General features: G+C 46.7%; 1 protein-coding gene across 1 annotated transcript; it reads left to right on the top strand.

The window, feature by feature from the left end:
- The first annotated feature begins 5,191 nt into the window (after positions 1-5,191).
- On the top strand, positions 5,192-16,823 carry MFAP5 (microfibril associated protein 5). Its single transcript, XM_069865233.1, has 9 exons — positions 5,192-5,342; positions 5,747-5,809; positions 8,494-8,541; positions 9,607-9,642; positions 11,598-11,633; positions 12,415-12,450; positions 13,163-13,250; positions 13,673-13,746; positions 14,314-16,823. The coding sequence occupies exons 2-9, from the start codon at positions 5,749-5,751 to the stop codon at positions 14,433-14,435; spliced, it is 501 nt and encodes a 166-aa protein (XP_069721334.1). The 5' UTR covers positions 5,192-5,342; positions 5,747-5,748; the 3' UTR covers positions 14,436-16,823.
- The last annotated feature ends 357 nt before the right edge of the window (positions 16,824-17,180 follow it).

The following is a 17,180-nucleotide window of genomic DNA, read 5'->3' as shown; positions in this document are numbered from 1 at the left end:
ACTGCAAGAGTGGTGTTCTTTTGTCGTTGCTGTACAACCTAAGCCTTACTTTCCTCTCTCTCTCCCTCCTCCCTTTCCCAATTGCTTTTCCGTTTTCCCTGCCGGTGTTCAGTGGCGGCATTGCCCGCGCTGCCTTATGCCGTCCTCGGCTCAGCTTCCCTCAGACCTGGGCTCCTCAAACTGCTCGAAGCGGTACAGCCTACCTCCCTACCCTTCCCCATTTTCCACTCCTTTCTTCTCATCAGCCCCCCCCCCCCCCCGCTACATCCTTCCCGCCCTGACGCCGGCAGTGTGTCTCCTCCCTCCTGCAATCCCCCCACCCTCTCAGTGCTCCCAGCCCTCGCTGCAGTGCAATCCATCAGTCCCAGACGAGTTCCTCACGCCAGGGGAGGGGAAGCCTGGCTCCTTGTGAGGCTGGGGAGGAGGGCACGGAAACGCCACTATCTTCTCCTTTGCTAAGAAGTGAGAAAAGCTCCCAGAATACAGACCTTTCTGGAACTGAAACCTCCTATCTGCTTCCAGCTATTTTAGTTATTCGGTTACTTACTTATTCTCTTTGTTTTTAAAGTAAAAAATATTGCTGCCAACATTCCAGTGGAGGTGACTGAAAGGAAACCAGGGAGACAGAGAGAGAACCAGAGTCAGAAAAGCTTGTGCAGAGAAAGAAAGTGGGAGAAGGAGTACTAGGGGGATGGAGGGATGGGGGGATGGGGGGGAGGGACAGAGGAAAAAAAAAAACCCAAACATATACAGAAGAGGTATAGAGGAAGAAATACAGAAATAAAAAAGGAGAGAAAAAAGATTAGATGCAGGAAAAGGAAAACATAGCAAAAAAACCCTCAAGAATTAATGTGGAGAGACACCCGAGATGGCCGGCATGGAGAGAGAACTCAAGGATGATAAAATAAATAGCCAAAGGAACCTTGCTATAGAGACTAGTTTGAGAACAATAAAACAACATTGAGATATTTTAACAAGCAAACCCAGCATGCTTTGATTTGAATGGAAATACCCTATACAGCTGCATGCAAATGAAATTCCAGTGTGTTTTTATTCTGAAAACAATTACAAATGAGGAAATAATGAGTGAATACTTGAAGTCATTTCTCATAAAAAGGTATGTATCAGGGTAGCTGCACTCATGGACACGGGTATGAAATGATATGGGTAATATCAAATTAAGTTTTTTCAGCTACCGCTGTTGTTGCCCTTTTACAGGCAAAAAGATGGGTGGATGAGGTGCTCAGGGACATGGTTTAGTGGCAGATAGGAATGGTTGGACTTGATGATCGAAGAGGTCTTTTCCAACCTGGTGATTATATGAAATCATTTCCCTCAGCATTTAATCTACCTGTCTTTTAAACACCTCCAGGGATGGTGACTCAACCCCCTCCCTGGGCAGCCTGTTCCAGTGCCCAATAACGCTTTCAGTGAAGAAGTTTTTCCTAATATCCAATCTGAACCTGCTCTGATGCAGCTTGAGGCAATTCCCTCTTGTCCTATCACTTGGGAGAAGAGACCAACGCCCACCTTGCTACAATGTCCTTTCAGGCAGTTGTAGACAGTGACAAGGTCTCCCCTCAGCCTCCTCTTCTCTAGGCTAAACAGCCCCAGTTCCCTTAGCCACTCCTCATAAGACTTGTTCACCAGTCCCTTCATCAGCTGTGTCACTCTTCTCTGGATGCGCTCCAGCACCTCAATGTCTTTCTTGTAGTGAGGGGCCCAAAACTGAACACAAGATTTGAGGTGCAACCTCACCAGTGCTGAGTACAGGGGCACAATCACTTCCCTGGTGCTGCTGGCCATGCTGTTTCTGATACAAGCCAAGTGCTATCGGTCACCTGGGCACACTGCTGGCTCATGTTCGGACGGCTGTCAACCAATGCCCCCAGGGTCCTTCTCTGCCAGGCAGCTTTCCAGCCACTCTTCCCCAAGCCTGCGGTACTGCATGGAGTTACTGTGTTCCGACAATAAATGTAACTTAAGGCCCATTTATAGTTAGGATATGTAAAGTCCAGGGATACAGAGAGAGGAAAGAAATCAGCTGGCACTTAAATGCTTCTCCAAGACCTTTATAAATAATATGCCCTAAGATTTGTCTACTGAGATGTGGCAATCTCTGGGGTGAAATTTACCAGGAGGTTTTAAATTCTAGGAAGGCTGATGTTGTGTCTCATCCATTGCTATGGCCTCCCTGGTAACATAATGCAGTCAGGGCCAGCTTGGAAGAGAACTCTTTGCTGAGTCACTGTCACTGCTTCTGATCTTAGGGAAACAACTACAGGCACAGGTCACTGCAACTTAAGGGAATAAAGGTATGGAAGTGTCTGCTTTATGAGTCGCCTATGCTACTTACCATGGCACGGTTTTCCTTCACACCCTACTGTGGCCCCATACCTGACTTCTGGAGCTTCACTTTGAGTTGTCTGCTCTAGATGTCCTCAAGTTACCCTCTGCTTGAGGAGAGCTCCCTGCAAAGCAGTAGACAGCAATGTGAATGAGAAGGGAAGCTGCAGAGGGATGTTAATTATTCCTATCTGCCACTGAGGAGGGCTGTCCAGAGGGCTGGACAAAGAGGGCTGTCTTTGTCAATGTCATAGAGCAAGGATGGGGGCGTGGGGGAATAATAAGATTTGTTTCTGTCCCCAAAAGCAAAATTGTTAAGAATTGTGGATCCACTGCACTGACAAACAAGGGACCCAAGAGCCTTCATACCAGATTGGGAGCTGCAGACGCGTCACATCTCTTGATGAGTCTGCTTGCACTGCAAGAAAAATGGGGCTCCACATGGTGGTGTGCTGCAGCTCCCTCTCTTGTTGGTAATGAAAAAGAGCAGCAGGATGCCGCCAGTTATTTCACTGCCCTTAGTCTGGTATATGAAATATTGCTTCCCAGCCAGCAAATCTGCCACCAAGAACATCCCCCCAAGCTGGCACCAAGCTCTCCATTTGGAGAGGTGCTGCTAGCACAAGTAGCCTACTCACACTGAACAGCTGGGGAGGACACAGATTTCCAGTTTGAAAAAAGCAATTAAAGCTCGAAAGCAATCAGAAGAAAACTTGCCCAGGACTAGAGGCGAATCCTGTGCTCAGTGGGAGATGGTGATACATCAGTGTATTGCTAGACCAAATCATATGACATTGATGAAAGTTCCCAAATAAATATGCTCAGAACTCATAAGGTCTTCAAGATATTTTAGTTATCCAGTTAACCAGTAACAGTTGTTTGAATGGCAACACACAGGCACAAACATAATCAAAATCCAAACAGAGCTGCATGGGAAGGTATTGCCCAAACATACTGCTATGTGGACTTGCAGAAAAAGCTAAAGATCTGCAGGTATTCCTTAAACTGGGGTAAGGTTTTAGCTACCATAATTTTCTTTTGTTTTTTTTTTTTCATCATACTTTGAGCCTCTGCACTGGACTGAGTTTTAGCCAGTCCCTGAGAATGGGAATGGTGGCATCTTGCTCCAGTGACACAAAGTGATTCATTCAGGGGGATGCCTTGGTTAGCATAGAATCATAGAATAACTAGGTTGGAAAAGACCCACTGGATCATTGAGTCCAACCATTCCTATCAAACACTAAACCATGCCCCTCAGCACCTCGTCCACCCATGCCTTAAACACCTCCAGGGGAGGTGACTCAACCACCTCCCTGGGCAGCCTGTTCCAGTGCCCAATGCCTAGCTTTTCCTCTACCTTCTACCCATCCTTGAGTACAACCACCACCACCAGTGCTTCCCCCACACCTTGGGAGTCTTTGGAGGACCAGAACTAAGAAGGAGCAGTCATTCTGTCTTTTTTCTTGAGCACTACCACAACCAAGGAAGGGGTGGCTTCATTTTGTCACATGGAGGTAACACCTTTCAGAGTCTGGGATGGTGGCAAGGACATAGTGAGGATTTCCTGAGCAACTGTGTAAAAGCTGTTAGAGGCTTTTATTCCTAGCCTGCAATTTGTTGACGACAAACAAGGGTTACCTATCCACCAGGATAAGCCTTAGGGGACACCGCTTTTCCCTGTGAGGTTTCTGTCTTTCCTTGCTGTATGAGGGAGGGAACTTGGGTCATTTCCTACCTTCCTCCTTGGCTTCGGGACTGTGATTGTGCCTTCAAGCTCATGTGGGGGTATTGTCCAGCCAGTGCCTCCTCCGACCCAAGGAGCAACGCCAGGAGTTGTAAAGGGAAAAGAAGTCTCTGGGAAAGCAACAGAGACGGGAGATCCTGGGGCGCTGGAGGATGGGTAGGGGAGAGTGGCTGTTCAGGAGGCTGATTCACCAAGCACCGCGTGCTCGGAGGCAAAGCAGGGCACGCGATCAGATCCCACTCTTCCCTTTTCAGCTGATGTCTCTCCCATTGTCCTACTTTCTATTTTTTTCTTTTTTTTTTTATCTCTTGTTTTGCACACGCTTTCCCAATGCGCCACGTTTCTCAGACTGCCCAGAACAGCCCGCACGCCGCGCTGCCCGCTCCCCGCCCGCTCCTCAGGGAATCCCCATTCCCATTCCCATTCCCATTCCCAGACCGCCGGGGTGACGTCACCGCCGCTGCGGCCCCGCCCATTGGCTGCCGGACAGCGTCCCCCCGCCGCCCGGAGCATCGCCGGGGGTGCCACGGGGGCTGTCCCGGTAACGGGGGAGGGAGGGCTGTCCTGGCACCAGGAGATGGGAGTCTGTCCCGGTACCGGAGGGAGAAGGGGACTGTCCCGGTACCGGGCGAGGGGGGGTTGTCCCGGTACCGGTAGGATGGGACTGTTGCGGTACCGGGGGAGGGGGTGCTGTCCCGGTACCGGGGCAGGATGGAGCTGTCGTGGTACCTGACGGAGAAGGGGGCTGTCCGGCACCAGGAGGAGGGGATGTGCCGGTACCGGGGAAGGAGGCTGTCCGGCACAGGGACCGTAGCAGAGACGGGGCTGGGATCGGCGGGAGACGCGGCGGCGCCGGGAGGGAGCGGCTGCGAAGGAGGGCGACAGGACACAGCTTTGCAAGGCAGAGGCGAGAATCGCCCCCTGGTGCTGGGCCATCCCGGGGGAAAGGGAGGAGCAGGCTCCCTGCGGAGGACAGTAAACTCTGGAATGAGGGTGTGGGCTCCTCGCTCCCCGCGTCATTCCAGATGTATGATGACACCACGTCCCACCATCTCGCCGGCTTCTCCTTTTCCATTCTTTGTCCCCCTTTTGCTCCCCCTCCCGCCCCCCCAATCGTATTTTGAAGACAACCAAAAGTAGAACGTGTTCTGGGTGTGGCTGCATGCGATTTACCCAATAGCCAAAGAGGGGGGACCGCTGAAGGGGAAGACAAAGCGTCTGCTGCTGAAGGGAGTGGAGACCGAGGGCTGCAGTAAGTGATGAGGACCTTATCTGTTCTTTCAGTGCACATCAAGGTAGTTTAAAAGTAGAAAAGAGCGGAGGGACATGACGAGGGGAAACTTTTCTTTGCATGCTAGGGGTGTATGTGTGTGGAGGGGGGCTTAACCACCTGGATGAGAAAATGGATGGAGACTAGAGAAAGGAGGTGGAAAGAGAAAGAAAGGAGATAGAAGTGTATTTTCAGTTCAAAATGTTCCAGAAACACCTGGAAAAATGGCCAGATTAGGAGGGAGACAGGTGGGAGGGAGGCTGGGAAGACCAAATGGCCTTGAAAGGCAAACCAAAGCAGCAAGCGAAGAGTTTCCGTGCTATAGGGGAGGGTATCTAAGTTCCTGCCTTAGCTTTACTCTGATTTCTCTCTCCTCCACTCCACAGAGATGAAGACCTCTGGAATCTCTGTACTGTTGTGTCTCTTAGCACTCTTCTTGTCCCCAGCTGGTGAGTCCTTATGCCAGGGGCAGGATTTCTTCTCCACCTTTGCCCTGTGGAGTTTCCTACTCAGGCTAATGTGCAGTGACTTAAAGAGAAAGACAGATATGTAGATGGACAGTGAAGGGGGAAGGAATGAAGTGGAAAAGCAAGATGGATATAGGATTGTAAGGAAAAATTTAGGAACTAAGGACTGCTTCCCATGTATATGAACTTTCCAGTAAGTACTGCGAGTTCCAAGAGGTGGAGGTTCACAGCCTCCACTGCAGGGGTGATTGGGTAAGCAAAGCATCCAGGTCCAGAGATGAAAAAGAGGATTAGCTATGCTTTGTGCTTACTGTAGGCTGCCGTACCACCTGTGTTTGCATGATCTGCAGAGCATTTCCCAGTGCTTCCCACAACGTTTTCTGTTGTAGTTTTGAAACATTTGCTGTCACTAGCAGTGTCTGCTGGAATGTCCCCATTCCAGGCCACTCAGCTGCCAGGAGGTTTTGTACTTTTTTTATACAGATGTTTTGGGAAACCTAACCTCCATAGTCCGAACCACCGTATGCTTTTGTTGTTGTTCCATTTTGTTGCTCTGTTTGTTTGCTTGGAGTTACTGTGGCAAAAATTCAGGTGGAATCAAATTTGTTAAAAAAAAACAACCACCCCCCAAAAAACCAAAACAAACCCAATACCCAAAGCAAAAGGGCATCATCAAGCAGTATAGTTGGAAGACTCGGGACAGACAGCAAAAGATTAATTTGTTGAATGGAAAAAGCTTTGCCCAGGAGACAGATGACTGCACCTATCACGTTCAAAACAGGTTATTCCACACTACTCTCCGTAGTCCTCACACAGAAGTCTGATTCTGCTCCCAGTAGTGCACTTTTTCCTGTAAAGGTGCACTGTAGAAGATGTTTTGTTTGTGACTGTGAAGCAGGGGTGAGAGGCATCCAGAAGATGGGCTCATAGGTGAGCTACAAAGTTAGGGACAGAAAAAAAGGCTGTGATTTCTATAATGCAGGAAGGAGACCCAAAAGGAATATTTCTTAGGTTTGTGTGGGTTTTTTGTTGTTGTTTCTTAATTTTTGTTTCAACTTGGAAAATAAGACTCACCAGCTGATCTCTCATTGTCTCTTTTGGTTTTGGATAAGCTACGGGTCTGGGGAATTAGGGTTACAGTTTTAGACCTCAAAGATTAATTTAATGGAAGTTGGACAATGAAGTCCAATCATTTATAAAGCATATGAATGGGGTACCATAGCAAATATAAATTGAAGTGATTGAAAGTCACCTCTTTGGTTTCCTCTCCTCATATCTGAAGGTATCACTTCACTTGCATCCCATTGTTCTAGAATCTGACCAGTTTTCTAGTTATCTCATAGGGAGGAAAAAAGCCAGGGAGAGCTGACTTTTCAATGTTAGGAAAAGGGAGGGGAGTCTCCTTGCTTTTTCCATATGACTCCTGTTTCAAATGTAGCACTGCTGGCCTCTGCAACAGTTTCAGAATTTGTCTCTTTCCTTTTGTATCAGAAACAAGTGAGGTAGCATTCAATATAATTTTTCTCCTCTGCTTATTACCATTAGTAGATTAGCCAGAACAGGGAAGGATTTTTGCTGCACTAAATTGTGCACTTAAGTTATTACACATTTCCCTTGCTGGCAGCTGGGTGGGGAAGGGAGTAGCAGGGTCCAGCAGCTCCTGTCATGCTGCAGCGAAGGATTGTATCGGGGTCCCAAAAGTCCCTCTGCAGCCTGCACGTAACTGTTCTTGGAATGAGGAACTAAGACTCCAGACTGATATTTTTGCCTATGCAGTGCTCCCATTAAGAACAGAAAGCTAAAAGATGAGTTCATGAGATGTAGCAGGGTGAACTGCTTTTGGGCTGGGCCTGCATGCATTCCCTGTGGTGCCCCATGTCACTGTTCTTTTCCTGCCAACTCCTTCCTTCATCCCACCCCAGTTATGCAGATATTTCTCTCCTCTGTGGCTAGCAGGAAATATTTTCCTGTTCCTGGCTGCTGTGGGAAGCAGCTCACTCACTCTTTACATTTGTACAAATGAACAGTCTAGCTCAGTTTCAATTTCTCCTTTTCCACACAGTATGCACAGCCAAGCCTTCATCGTTCTCCCTGTCCAGTGCACCCAGGGGCCAAGAGGAGAAACACTTTCTGCTCTGTGCTCTATACTTAGGCAGAATGATGGACCAGATAGTTACTCTCCTAAGAAGTTGCAAACAAAACCTGCAGCCTGTTTCTTACTGTGCAAATGTCTCAGTCTGTGACCCCCAAGAAAATAACTTCCATTACTCAGTTTCCTCTTCTATAAAATGGAGGTAAGAATTCTGACCAGTCTCCAGAGCAGGGGGGCAGTGTGCAGTCTGTTTTCAAATTGCATCAAAGCAGGGTTCAGAAATACAAAGTCTGGTAGCAGATCTGGAGCTATTTTCTATCTTGTCCCTGTGTCCAGACTTCGACTCTGGTGGAAGCAGCAGGGGTAGGACCAGGACCTGCTGTATCCACAAGTCTTTAATGTACAAACCCAACCAGTAGTGGAGTCTGAGGCAGAAAGGAGAGCATTTCTCCCTTCGGCAAAGAGCAGTGGTAACTCCTGGGCTGATCTAATCTCATAAAAATTTCACAAAGCCTGTGGGCTAATGAAATCCCTCTCTTTCCTTTCTTCACTCCCCTCTGTTTTTCTCTTACAGACTGGTTTTCAAGGGTGGTCAATGGGCAAGAACTAGAAAGTGCAACTGGTAAGTATTACAGGCATGTTATGTGCTAGAGACTGCTCATGTGATCCCATTGTACTGGTTATTTACAGCCTGTTTAATTACAAATGCTGTTATTTGTTTCCTTGGCTCTGGCATTGTGAGCTTCCCTTTCAGTGAAGATTAAACAAGCCCTCCAAGACAACTGGCTAAGTGTGTGTTCTTTACAAATATTTCACTAGAGCTGGAGTCCTGAACACTTAGCTCAAGTGCATGAAGTTGTGTACACTATCAAGGGTTACGTGAGATACACGAGAGCTGATAACTTCCTCTATGAGATGCTCAGGGAACTCTACTGCTACTCAGGAAAATCCCAAGAATATGTGTGCAGAAGTGGCATGGTGTTTTAGCAGTCAGGCCATTTCTGTAGCATGATAGGATAAAATGCACATAAATTTGCATCATGCTTCAGCACCCAGAGGAACCACAAGGGTCTGCCTTTTCTTCAAATTGAAGCCCCTGGCTAAGCCATCAGACATCTCCTAGCTGTGATCCTGTAACATGTAAAACCTGGGGCTTCCCAGAAACCAGTCCAAAACATGTCCACCAAGCTTCCCTTTCCTTCCCACTCCATCATATCCATCCCAGCTTTGCCATCAATTGCCTTTCAAACTTACTCACGTACTGATGAATTTCTGCAGCCAAGACTAGATACTGGAGTTGCCTCCCTCCTTCTCTGCAGTGGGTTTCTCAGCTATCTGTCCTACTGCAGTGGGAGCCATCGGCGCCTTCATTTCAGACATCTTTTTTTGCCATGGAGATGTCCACAGTGGCCATATCTGAGAAATCAGAATATAAATCCAGAGTTTAGTAAGGATTGATGCAACGTGCACTAAGAAATCCAATTCCAGGCCAGTCACTGAAAGAAGAGATGGATGCAGGTGTGATTGGGGTACTGTGTTTATTCCTATTTACCGGATTGGACTTCTCTGTTTCACAAGCCTACCATTGCAGCCATAATAGTTCAAGCTAGCTATGACTAGCTGTTTAAGGTATCACAAAGTAAAAACAAGCTCTCTCAAGGACATTCTCAAACATTCTCTTTTCCAGGTGAGATTGGCACCGACTCTCTTATTGGCACCTCTGGTAAGCTCCTATCTCTTGGCAACTTTAGGCTTCCCCTCCCCTTTTCACCTTTACTTTGCCTACATAGCCCCAGCAATTACCCATTATACTCAGAAACAACTCTTCACCTCTTTTGATATGTAGTGGTGCCCTTCCGGAGTCTACGATTGTCTGTGAGTCTTTTCTGTGCTCTGTGCAAAGGTGGCTTAGTGGCCTGTTCTCCAAGGAAATGTCAATCTCACCTGGTGTACCAGGGCTCTCAAAGTCTTTCCACTGCTGAAAGACAAGAAATGCAATGCTCGTGCAGCTTGGGCTTCCAGAGAAGGTTGCAGGAAGGAAAAGGCTAAAAGAAGAAGGAAAGGAATAGGTCAGGTTCACCAGTTAACTGGGCAGCACTGGGACACAGGTTGTGTGTGCGTGCGCACTGACAGCTAGCAGCCGTGTTTGAGTGCTCAGGAGACAGCGGTGGCACAAAAAACAGTAATAAAGCAAACTGATCAGTGTTGGGATGTGGAGGTGGAAGTACTGTTCTTCTAGTAGTCTTCCCTGCTGTATGTGACGGGCTGGAGAACAAGCATTATGAGGAATGGCTGAGAGAGCTGGGGTTGTTTAGCCTGGAGAAGAGGAGGCTGAGGGGAGACCTCATTGCTCTCTACAACTTCCTGAAAGGAGGTTGTAGAGAGGAGGGTGCTGGCCTCTTCTCCCAAGTGACAGGGGACAGGACAAGAGGGAACGGCCTCAAGCTCTGCTAGGGGAGGTTTAGGCTGGACATTAGGAAAAAAATTTTCACAGAAAGGGTCATTGGGCACTGGAACAGGCTGCCCAGGGAGGTGGTTGAGTCACCTTCCCTGGAGGTGTTTAGGGGACGGGTGGACGAGGTGTTGAGGGGCATGGTTTAGTGACTGATAGGAATGGTTGGATTTCATGATCCGATGGGTCTTTTCCAACCTGGTTATTCTATGATTCTACGTGTGGCTGTGTCACTAGGGGGCAGCAAAATGTGTGCAAAAGATAGGGTAGATGGAGGACGCTTGTTGAGCACTTCTGGCATGAGATGTGCCTCCTTAGAAAGCCAAACCTTGCTGTGGAGGTAGCCCCAGGAAGACATGGAGCTGATGGGAGCGTATGCATTTGAGAGGGACTAATCCTCCCAGACTCACAATGGGCAATGGAGGAGAGGACCAGAGGCTCAAGAAAGAGCATCCCCACTTTTTCCATCCGTCTGAGGTGGGGGAAATAAGGCAGGGCAGGGCAAGGAAGATGGTGTAGTTCAAAAGACAAAGGAGAGGCAGTAACACTTTGCTGTTACTGAGAAATGTGCTCTAAACAGAAGAGCTCATCTCAGAGTGGTGTCCTGTTCTCAAGGACAGCAGTTCCATGGCCTTGCCTTTGCCCTAGGACTCGAGATTAGCTGTCCAGAACACTGTGAGTCGGGCTGACCAGCTGGCATGGGAGAACGCTGGAGGAGAAAAGTGGAAGCACAGTGTTGTATATGTAAGGTGCACAATCTTCCTGGTGGAGAGGTGAAAGCAACACATGTCAATCTGCATTCAGCCTGTGAGCCCTGACAGTCCGTAGGAGGGTAGATAAGACTTGGTGTCCAGACCAAGCTGGCAGTGGCTAACCTACATCTAAACCTGAAAAGACCAGATGTGAAGCAGAATGTGAAGCAGACTTTGGCTTCAAAGCACTTATTGTTGAGGGATCAAGAAGAAACTGTTCACAAAGGATGTGCCATGGGACCTGTCTCTACTCTACAGCATTCCATAAGCTCTAGGACACTCAGCATATTCTCAGGGAAAGCCAGCCTGCAGTTACTCTGACAAGTCAGATAATATCACAGTGTTGTCTACGAATCAGATATGGGAAGGCTATAGATTATGAGTGGAGAGCCATTGACAGAACTGTGGGAGGGGGAAAGAGGCTGAAAGCACAAATTGAATACTTCTTGCTGAGAAGAACATCTCTTTTTCCAGCTGCAGCTGTCACACCACCTGTGCTTCTTAGTCCCGGTGAGTTTATTCTTGGTTCACAGGAAAATGTCATGGACCCCCCTTGCTTCTCCTTGCCCAGTTCCTTGCACACCCAGAATGCTGCCTTCACTGACTGCCCCTAACCACAACCTGATGCCCCAATGATTCCTTTTCTCTATGCCTATGTGGGGGTTTTTTGTGCCTCTGGTTGACACTACAGCACATAAACAGAAATGTAAGGCCTCTATAACTGTTGATGAAAGTTTGCGTCTCTCCTTCAAGTTCCTTTCCAGTTTGTGACCGGGTAAATAACAAAACATACTGGTTTACTGCGGTGCAGGTGGGTTGCTTTATCAGAGGCAACAATAAAACAGCTTCCTTTGACCCTGTGACGTGGATGTTAAAGAACCAATGGTCTGGTGATGCTATTTCTTAAAGGAATCACTGTTCCTTACTAAGAGGTAGTCACAGGCTCCTTCACTTTTTGTCTAGATGGATGGTGATTACAGCAGCTGAATACATTTACAACATTTTGAATTAAAAGTCAAGATGCCCTTACAGTGTAATTTGGAATAGCAGAGATAATGCTTTATGGTAAAGTTTGGAAGGATTTTTACCATTGTGACTGGGTAGTTGGCACTAGATTCATATCAGATTTGTTCTTTCTCTTATGGCTTCATGTCAGTAACAGTGAAATTTTTTCCACATCAGAAGTTACAGTGGAGGGCTATGGAAAGAGCTTTCCAGTTATCTAAGTAAGCTGATGTCTAGCAAGGAACCATGGTAAGTCACATTAACTTTGCTACCTTCTGTCTTCCAGTTCAGTCTGACAGTGAAACCACAACGGCTTCATCAGGTATGTTTAAATTTGCTGCCTGCACCCCCTTCCAGACCAACTTTCACCCATCCTGTTACCTCTCCAGGCAGGTGCTGGCCAAGCACTGAGCTTTGCCTCCTGGAAAATTCTCTTCACCCTGTTCCTTGAGTTAGAATTATCAGAGAATGATGGTAGTGGAAGATGAGGTCTTCTTCTGGGTGGCTTGCCCAGGAGGGGAAGAACTGGCAATCCAGGAAGGCCAGACCAGGCATGCTGGGACAATGTTCTGTTACGGTCAGTGGCCAAGACCTGGCATTTCAGAAGGAAATACAAGAAAACCCATCATAGTTAGCTACGAAAATGAACCAGATTTTTTCCCTGAAGTATGAGATTGCAGAGCTATTATAAATATGTGTCTTAAACAGCAGGCTAAAATTTACATTTTGTTTATGCTTGTTTGTCCTCTTCACATCATGTACCTTCTGTATTGAAGGTTCTCAGGGGGTTTGTTTTGGTACTTGACTCAACTTTCCCTTACTTTTTTCTTACAAGGCAAGGGGATCAGAAATGTCTGCCTTATTTTCCTCTTTTCTAAACTATCCCCATCTCTCACAAGAGAGGGGAAAACAGAGGCTAGAGGCCTTCCCTAGAAACCTGGAGGACAGTGCGTGGTGGTGAAGTTATATGTATACAAGAATGGGTGCACCTGCCAATGATGCTGGATTGCACCTCTGTGTGTGTGTGTTCTCAGATTGTCGTGAAGAAAAGTTCCCTTGCACACGCCTGTACTCCGTTCACAAACCGGTAAAGCAGTGTATCAGCTACCTCTGTGTTACAAGGTAAGAAACCAGCAGTCCCTAAGAAAAGCCCTCAAAACTCTTCAGAAACAGCATATGCAGTTCAGCAGTTGTTTCCTTTGAGGACTGGAAGTTCCCTCAGGGAACCACTTGGTGAGATGAAGCATGTCCTCAAAGGGTCCTTTTAGGGTGGTTATTTAAAACAGTACAATAGCTTTTATCTATGCAGCACTAAGAAGCTGTAATGTGCCCTATCTTTTAATCCATATTTAAGGTATTTGGCTGTTCAATAAAGTCTTGATAAAGATTATCTTCCTATCGACAACAGCCTTATTCTAGACTGACTAGTTCTAAAAATTTAAGATTTGCCTCCTCAGTCAGTGAATGTACATGCTTATTGCCTATATCCCTTTTTTTTTTTTTTGATCCCTGTGCCTTTCTTTACCATCCTGGTGATCCCTCAGTGTGCGTCGCATGTACATAATAAACAAGGAGGTGTGCACTCGCATGGTCTGCAAGGAAAATGAGGTTATGCAAGGTGAGTGATAGCAGTAGCAATCATCTAACTAGTCTTCTAGCTAACTAATTACCCAGCCCCAGTCCATATGTAGTAGTTTCTCAGGACTTGGTTTGTGTGAGCTCTAATGCCACGCAGCCTTGCATCCAGTATGCATGCCATGAAAAACACTGGAAGGGAGATATTGTACTGCCAAGAAGTATGAGAACTCTGCCTTCCTCGATCTTGATCATGCTCTACTAGCTCCAGATACACACTTATTCAAAATTGCATTCTGTTGAGGTTAAAGAGTAACTCTCAGTATTTCTAATCAGGAATAGAAACAGGATCCAGTTTAGATTTCTAATGTAGTCTTTGTTGCAGCAAAATATGAGTGATATTACTATGCATTAGATAGATAGGAATAAAACCAGAAGGAAATGAATAAAAGCTAAAGCCTTGTTTGCTTTGCCTCATGTATGAGGATTCAGCAGTGTCAACAGTTTCTGTAGATGCAGTGAAGGAAATACCTCTAACTATTCTGGTGGTGAAGAATTTAAAGGAAAGTTTGATTATCTCTCAACATTTGTGTGTCTTCTGTGTCTTCAGATGAGATCTGTCGCCAGCTGGCTGGCCTGCCTTCTCGACGTCTCCGCCGGTCTGAGCAACCCCTGCATCTCCCTTGCAGACAGCTCCTGGAGCACCAGCGCAGAAGGCCTGATGCTCTGTGAGCTTCCAACAGCAGGAGAGAAAAAGGAAGAGAAGAGAAAGCGTCATCTACTACCTACAGCCCAAGACAAGTCATGCTTGATTGTTGTTTTCCCACCATTTCCCCGCTTCTCTACCTTCCCCTACATCTTCTTCAGGTGCTGCAGTACACAGAATTGCCCCACTGCTAGTCTGTCACAGTCTTCTAAATCTGTAGGGTTATCCCTTCTTTTCTCTCAAATTCTGTTTCACAGGCCGTGATCTCATTTCCCAGAGGTCCTTATAAATGTGCTGCATATGCTCTTGCTTTGTCCCTGAAGAGAAACATGTTGTAGTCTTCCCCAAGGGTAGAGTCACCCTAAACCGCATCTTATGTGGAGGAGTGCAAACCTTTATGTCCTAGGAATCCTGGCCTAGGTTTCTTGCATGGCATCAGTATGAGTTCGGATATGGTTAGTCAGTCTAAGCCTCTCTGGTCTTCCTGAGCCACTGAGTTTGCTGTGTGATAGCACAGTCTCCTCCTGTGTCTGCTGCCCTCAGAGAAATGAGAGAACTGGGAAATGAGCTGTCCTCAACTCAAGACAAACCTCATTGTCCCTGTATGGCAGCAGATCATTTATAACTGCCTCTGGGAAGTTCTTTGTCTCAAGTCCATTGCCTCCCTCACACACAACTAAGAAGAATTCTGGATTTAATATGGCAATATAGTTTTCTCAAGAAGATTACATTGGAACAGAGAGCTGCCTTTTCCGCTCCCTCCTTTCCTTTCCTTTCCCCCACCTTGTCCCTCCCTTCACATTGAAGAAATCTTTTGATGCCCATTTCAGGCAAGTTCCAGGGAGCAAGAAGTATGGCTGCCTCTGCTCCTAAACCCAAGAGACCCATAAAGACCCATAAACCCATAAAGAACCCATGTGTCCTCGCAGAACTGGGAACTTGCAATGAATTACCTTGTCCTGGTGACCTGTTGTGGTCTGGCTACCTCCACACTTTCCAGTTGCTGAGCCTGCTTTTAATGTCTCCACTGGAGTTCCTACCTCCTGACCTGGGAGCTCCTGCACAAAGCGGAAAGGAGTGGCAAATTGGAATGGGATGTGGGAGAAGATAATTATCTGGGGTCCCTGGGTTTTCCTGGGGGCTCTCTGTCTGTGCTGACCTGCACAGAGCCAGGTGCTGGTGGGGAGGTAGAGGTATCTGTAGATATAAGCAGGCCATCCTGGGGAAAAGAATTCACTCTGGTAGCACTGGATGTCTGTGGTCTACTCAAGAACTTTGCTTTCCAGATATATGGAAAACATTTTCAACTATATGGGTAATGCTTCCAGCTAAATGGGCAGTTTTCACTATGAGACTGGGTTGGGTAAGCGGGGAAGAGCAGTCTGAAGAGTATTAATCACTTTGTGTGACTCCTAGTGGCATGATTCTGTGAGGCATCTGAGCTGAGCAGCTTAGCTCACTGCAGCAGCAGATCAGTGAGACCTCTAGGCCCTCTAAACACTGTTCCCAACAGAAAGCTAGTTTGCTAGAGTATGCATTCACACCCTTTGTATAATATTCTCTGCTGCTGACTATCATTCAGCTTGCAGAAGCACTGCTCTGCTGCACAGAGTCACAATCACACAATATAGGGGACAATTTGCTGCACAGAGGCAAATGCACAGATGCCTACAAAAAAAGGCAAAACAATGTAAGAACCTCTCCCCTGCACTCAAATTCTGCTGTATGCAGCAAGAAGCTGGTTACAACCTCTACGTAGGGTAAGACGACCCTGTGCAGACAAGAATTTGTTTCATATACAGTCAAAACTGGCCATAGATGAGCTAAATCTCTCTATGTTAATCCAGTGTACAGAAGAAAGACTTCCAAGCTGTGCAATGACTGGAATTTCATCCTATGCATAGAGGCATAGCATCCCTACACAGAGGATGATACTTCTCTTGACTACTCAAGGGTCATGAGACTAGGAAAGGAGGAAGAATTTCTCTGTACTGAGAGTATGCATGTTTCTGTAGAGAGGAGGGCACTAAGAGCTTGATCTCAAAGACATTCAAGCCACTGGCAGATACTGACTTCTATGCCGGGATGCCTGTAGAATTTGCGTGTGTGGAGGGAAGTGGGATGGAGACGAGATGTTAGAGGGAGCTCTTGGAAATTGGACTAGGCCAAGACTCCACTCTGTATCTAGAGTTGAATGTAAGCCGATATAAATATAGATATATAACTGTATAACATAGCTACTGTAGTGTATATACAAATCTAACGTTCATACTGTTTGGGGAGTGGTCAGAAACCTTTCTGTTCCTTACATTCAGCAGGGGCAGGAAGAGGTGCTCCTCTCCAAGAGAACAGTTTTAATACTAGAGTCCATATAATGCACCCAAAAATATTAAAAGAAAATTTATTTCCTGTTATTCTTGGCAACTCTCATGTGTTTGGGTTTATTTATCTGTAGCTGTATTTCCTCCGGATTTGTGGGTAGACTTGACTGCAGCCCAAATCTGTCATTTAGACCTCTTTATTCCTTGCTAGCTCAATCCTCAGCTACCAGCCTCCCTTCACTCGTAAATCACAGGTCTTCATGAGAAGTCATTTTGTTTTCTAGAGATACAGAAAATTATCTTCAGTAATTTTTTTTCCATGGATAGTTGTGCTAGATTTTCCTGACAGCTGCTAAGCACAGGGATAACTCCTCCCAGCCCATGAGATTTGTGCTAACAACACATCTTTTCACTGTGTGTGTCCCGTGACTTGCTGGTGGAAAACTACCA

This window comes from Phaenicophaeus curvirostris, chromosome 1, assembly GCF_032191515.1.
Source record: "Phaenicophaeus curvirostris isolate KB17595 chromosome 1, BPBGC_Pcur_1.0, whole genome shotgun sequence".
NCBI classification, from domain to species: Eukaryota; Metazoa; Chordata; class Aves; order Cuculiformes; family Cuculidae; genus Phaenicophaeus; species Phaenicophaeus curvirostris.
This window is presented reverse-complemented; position numbering and strand designations above follow the sequence as displayed.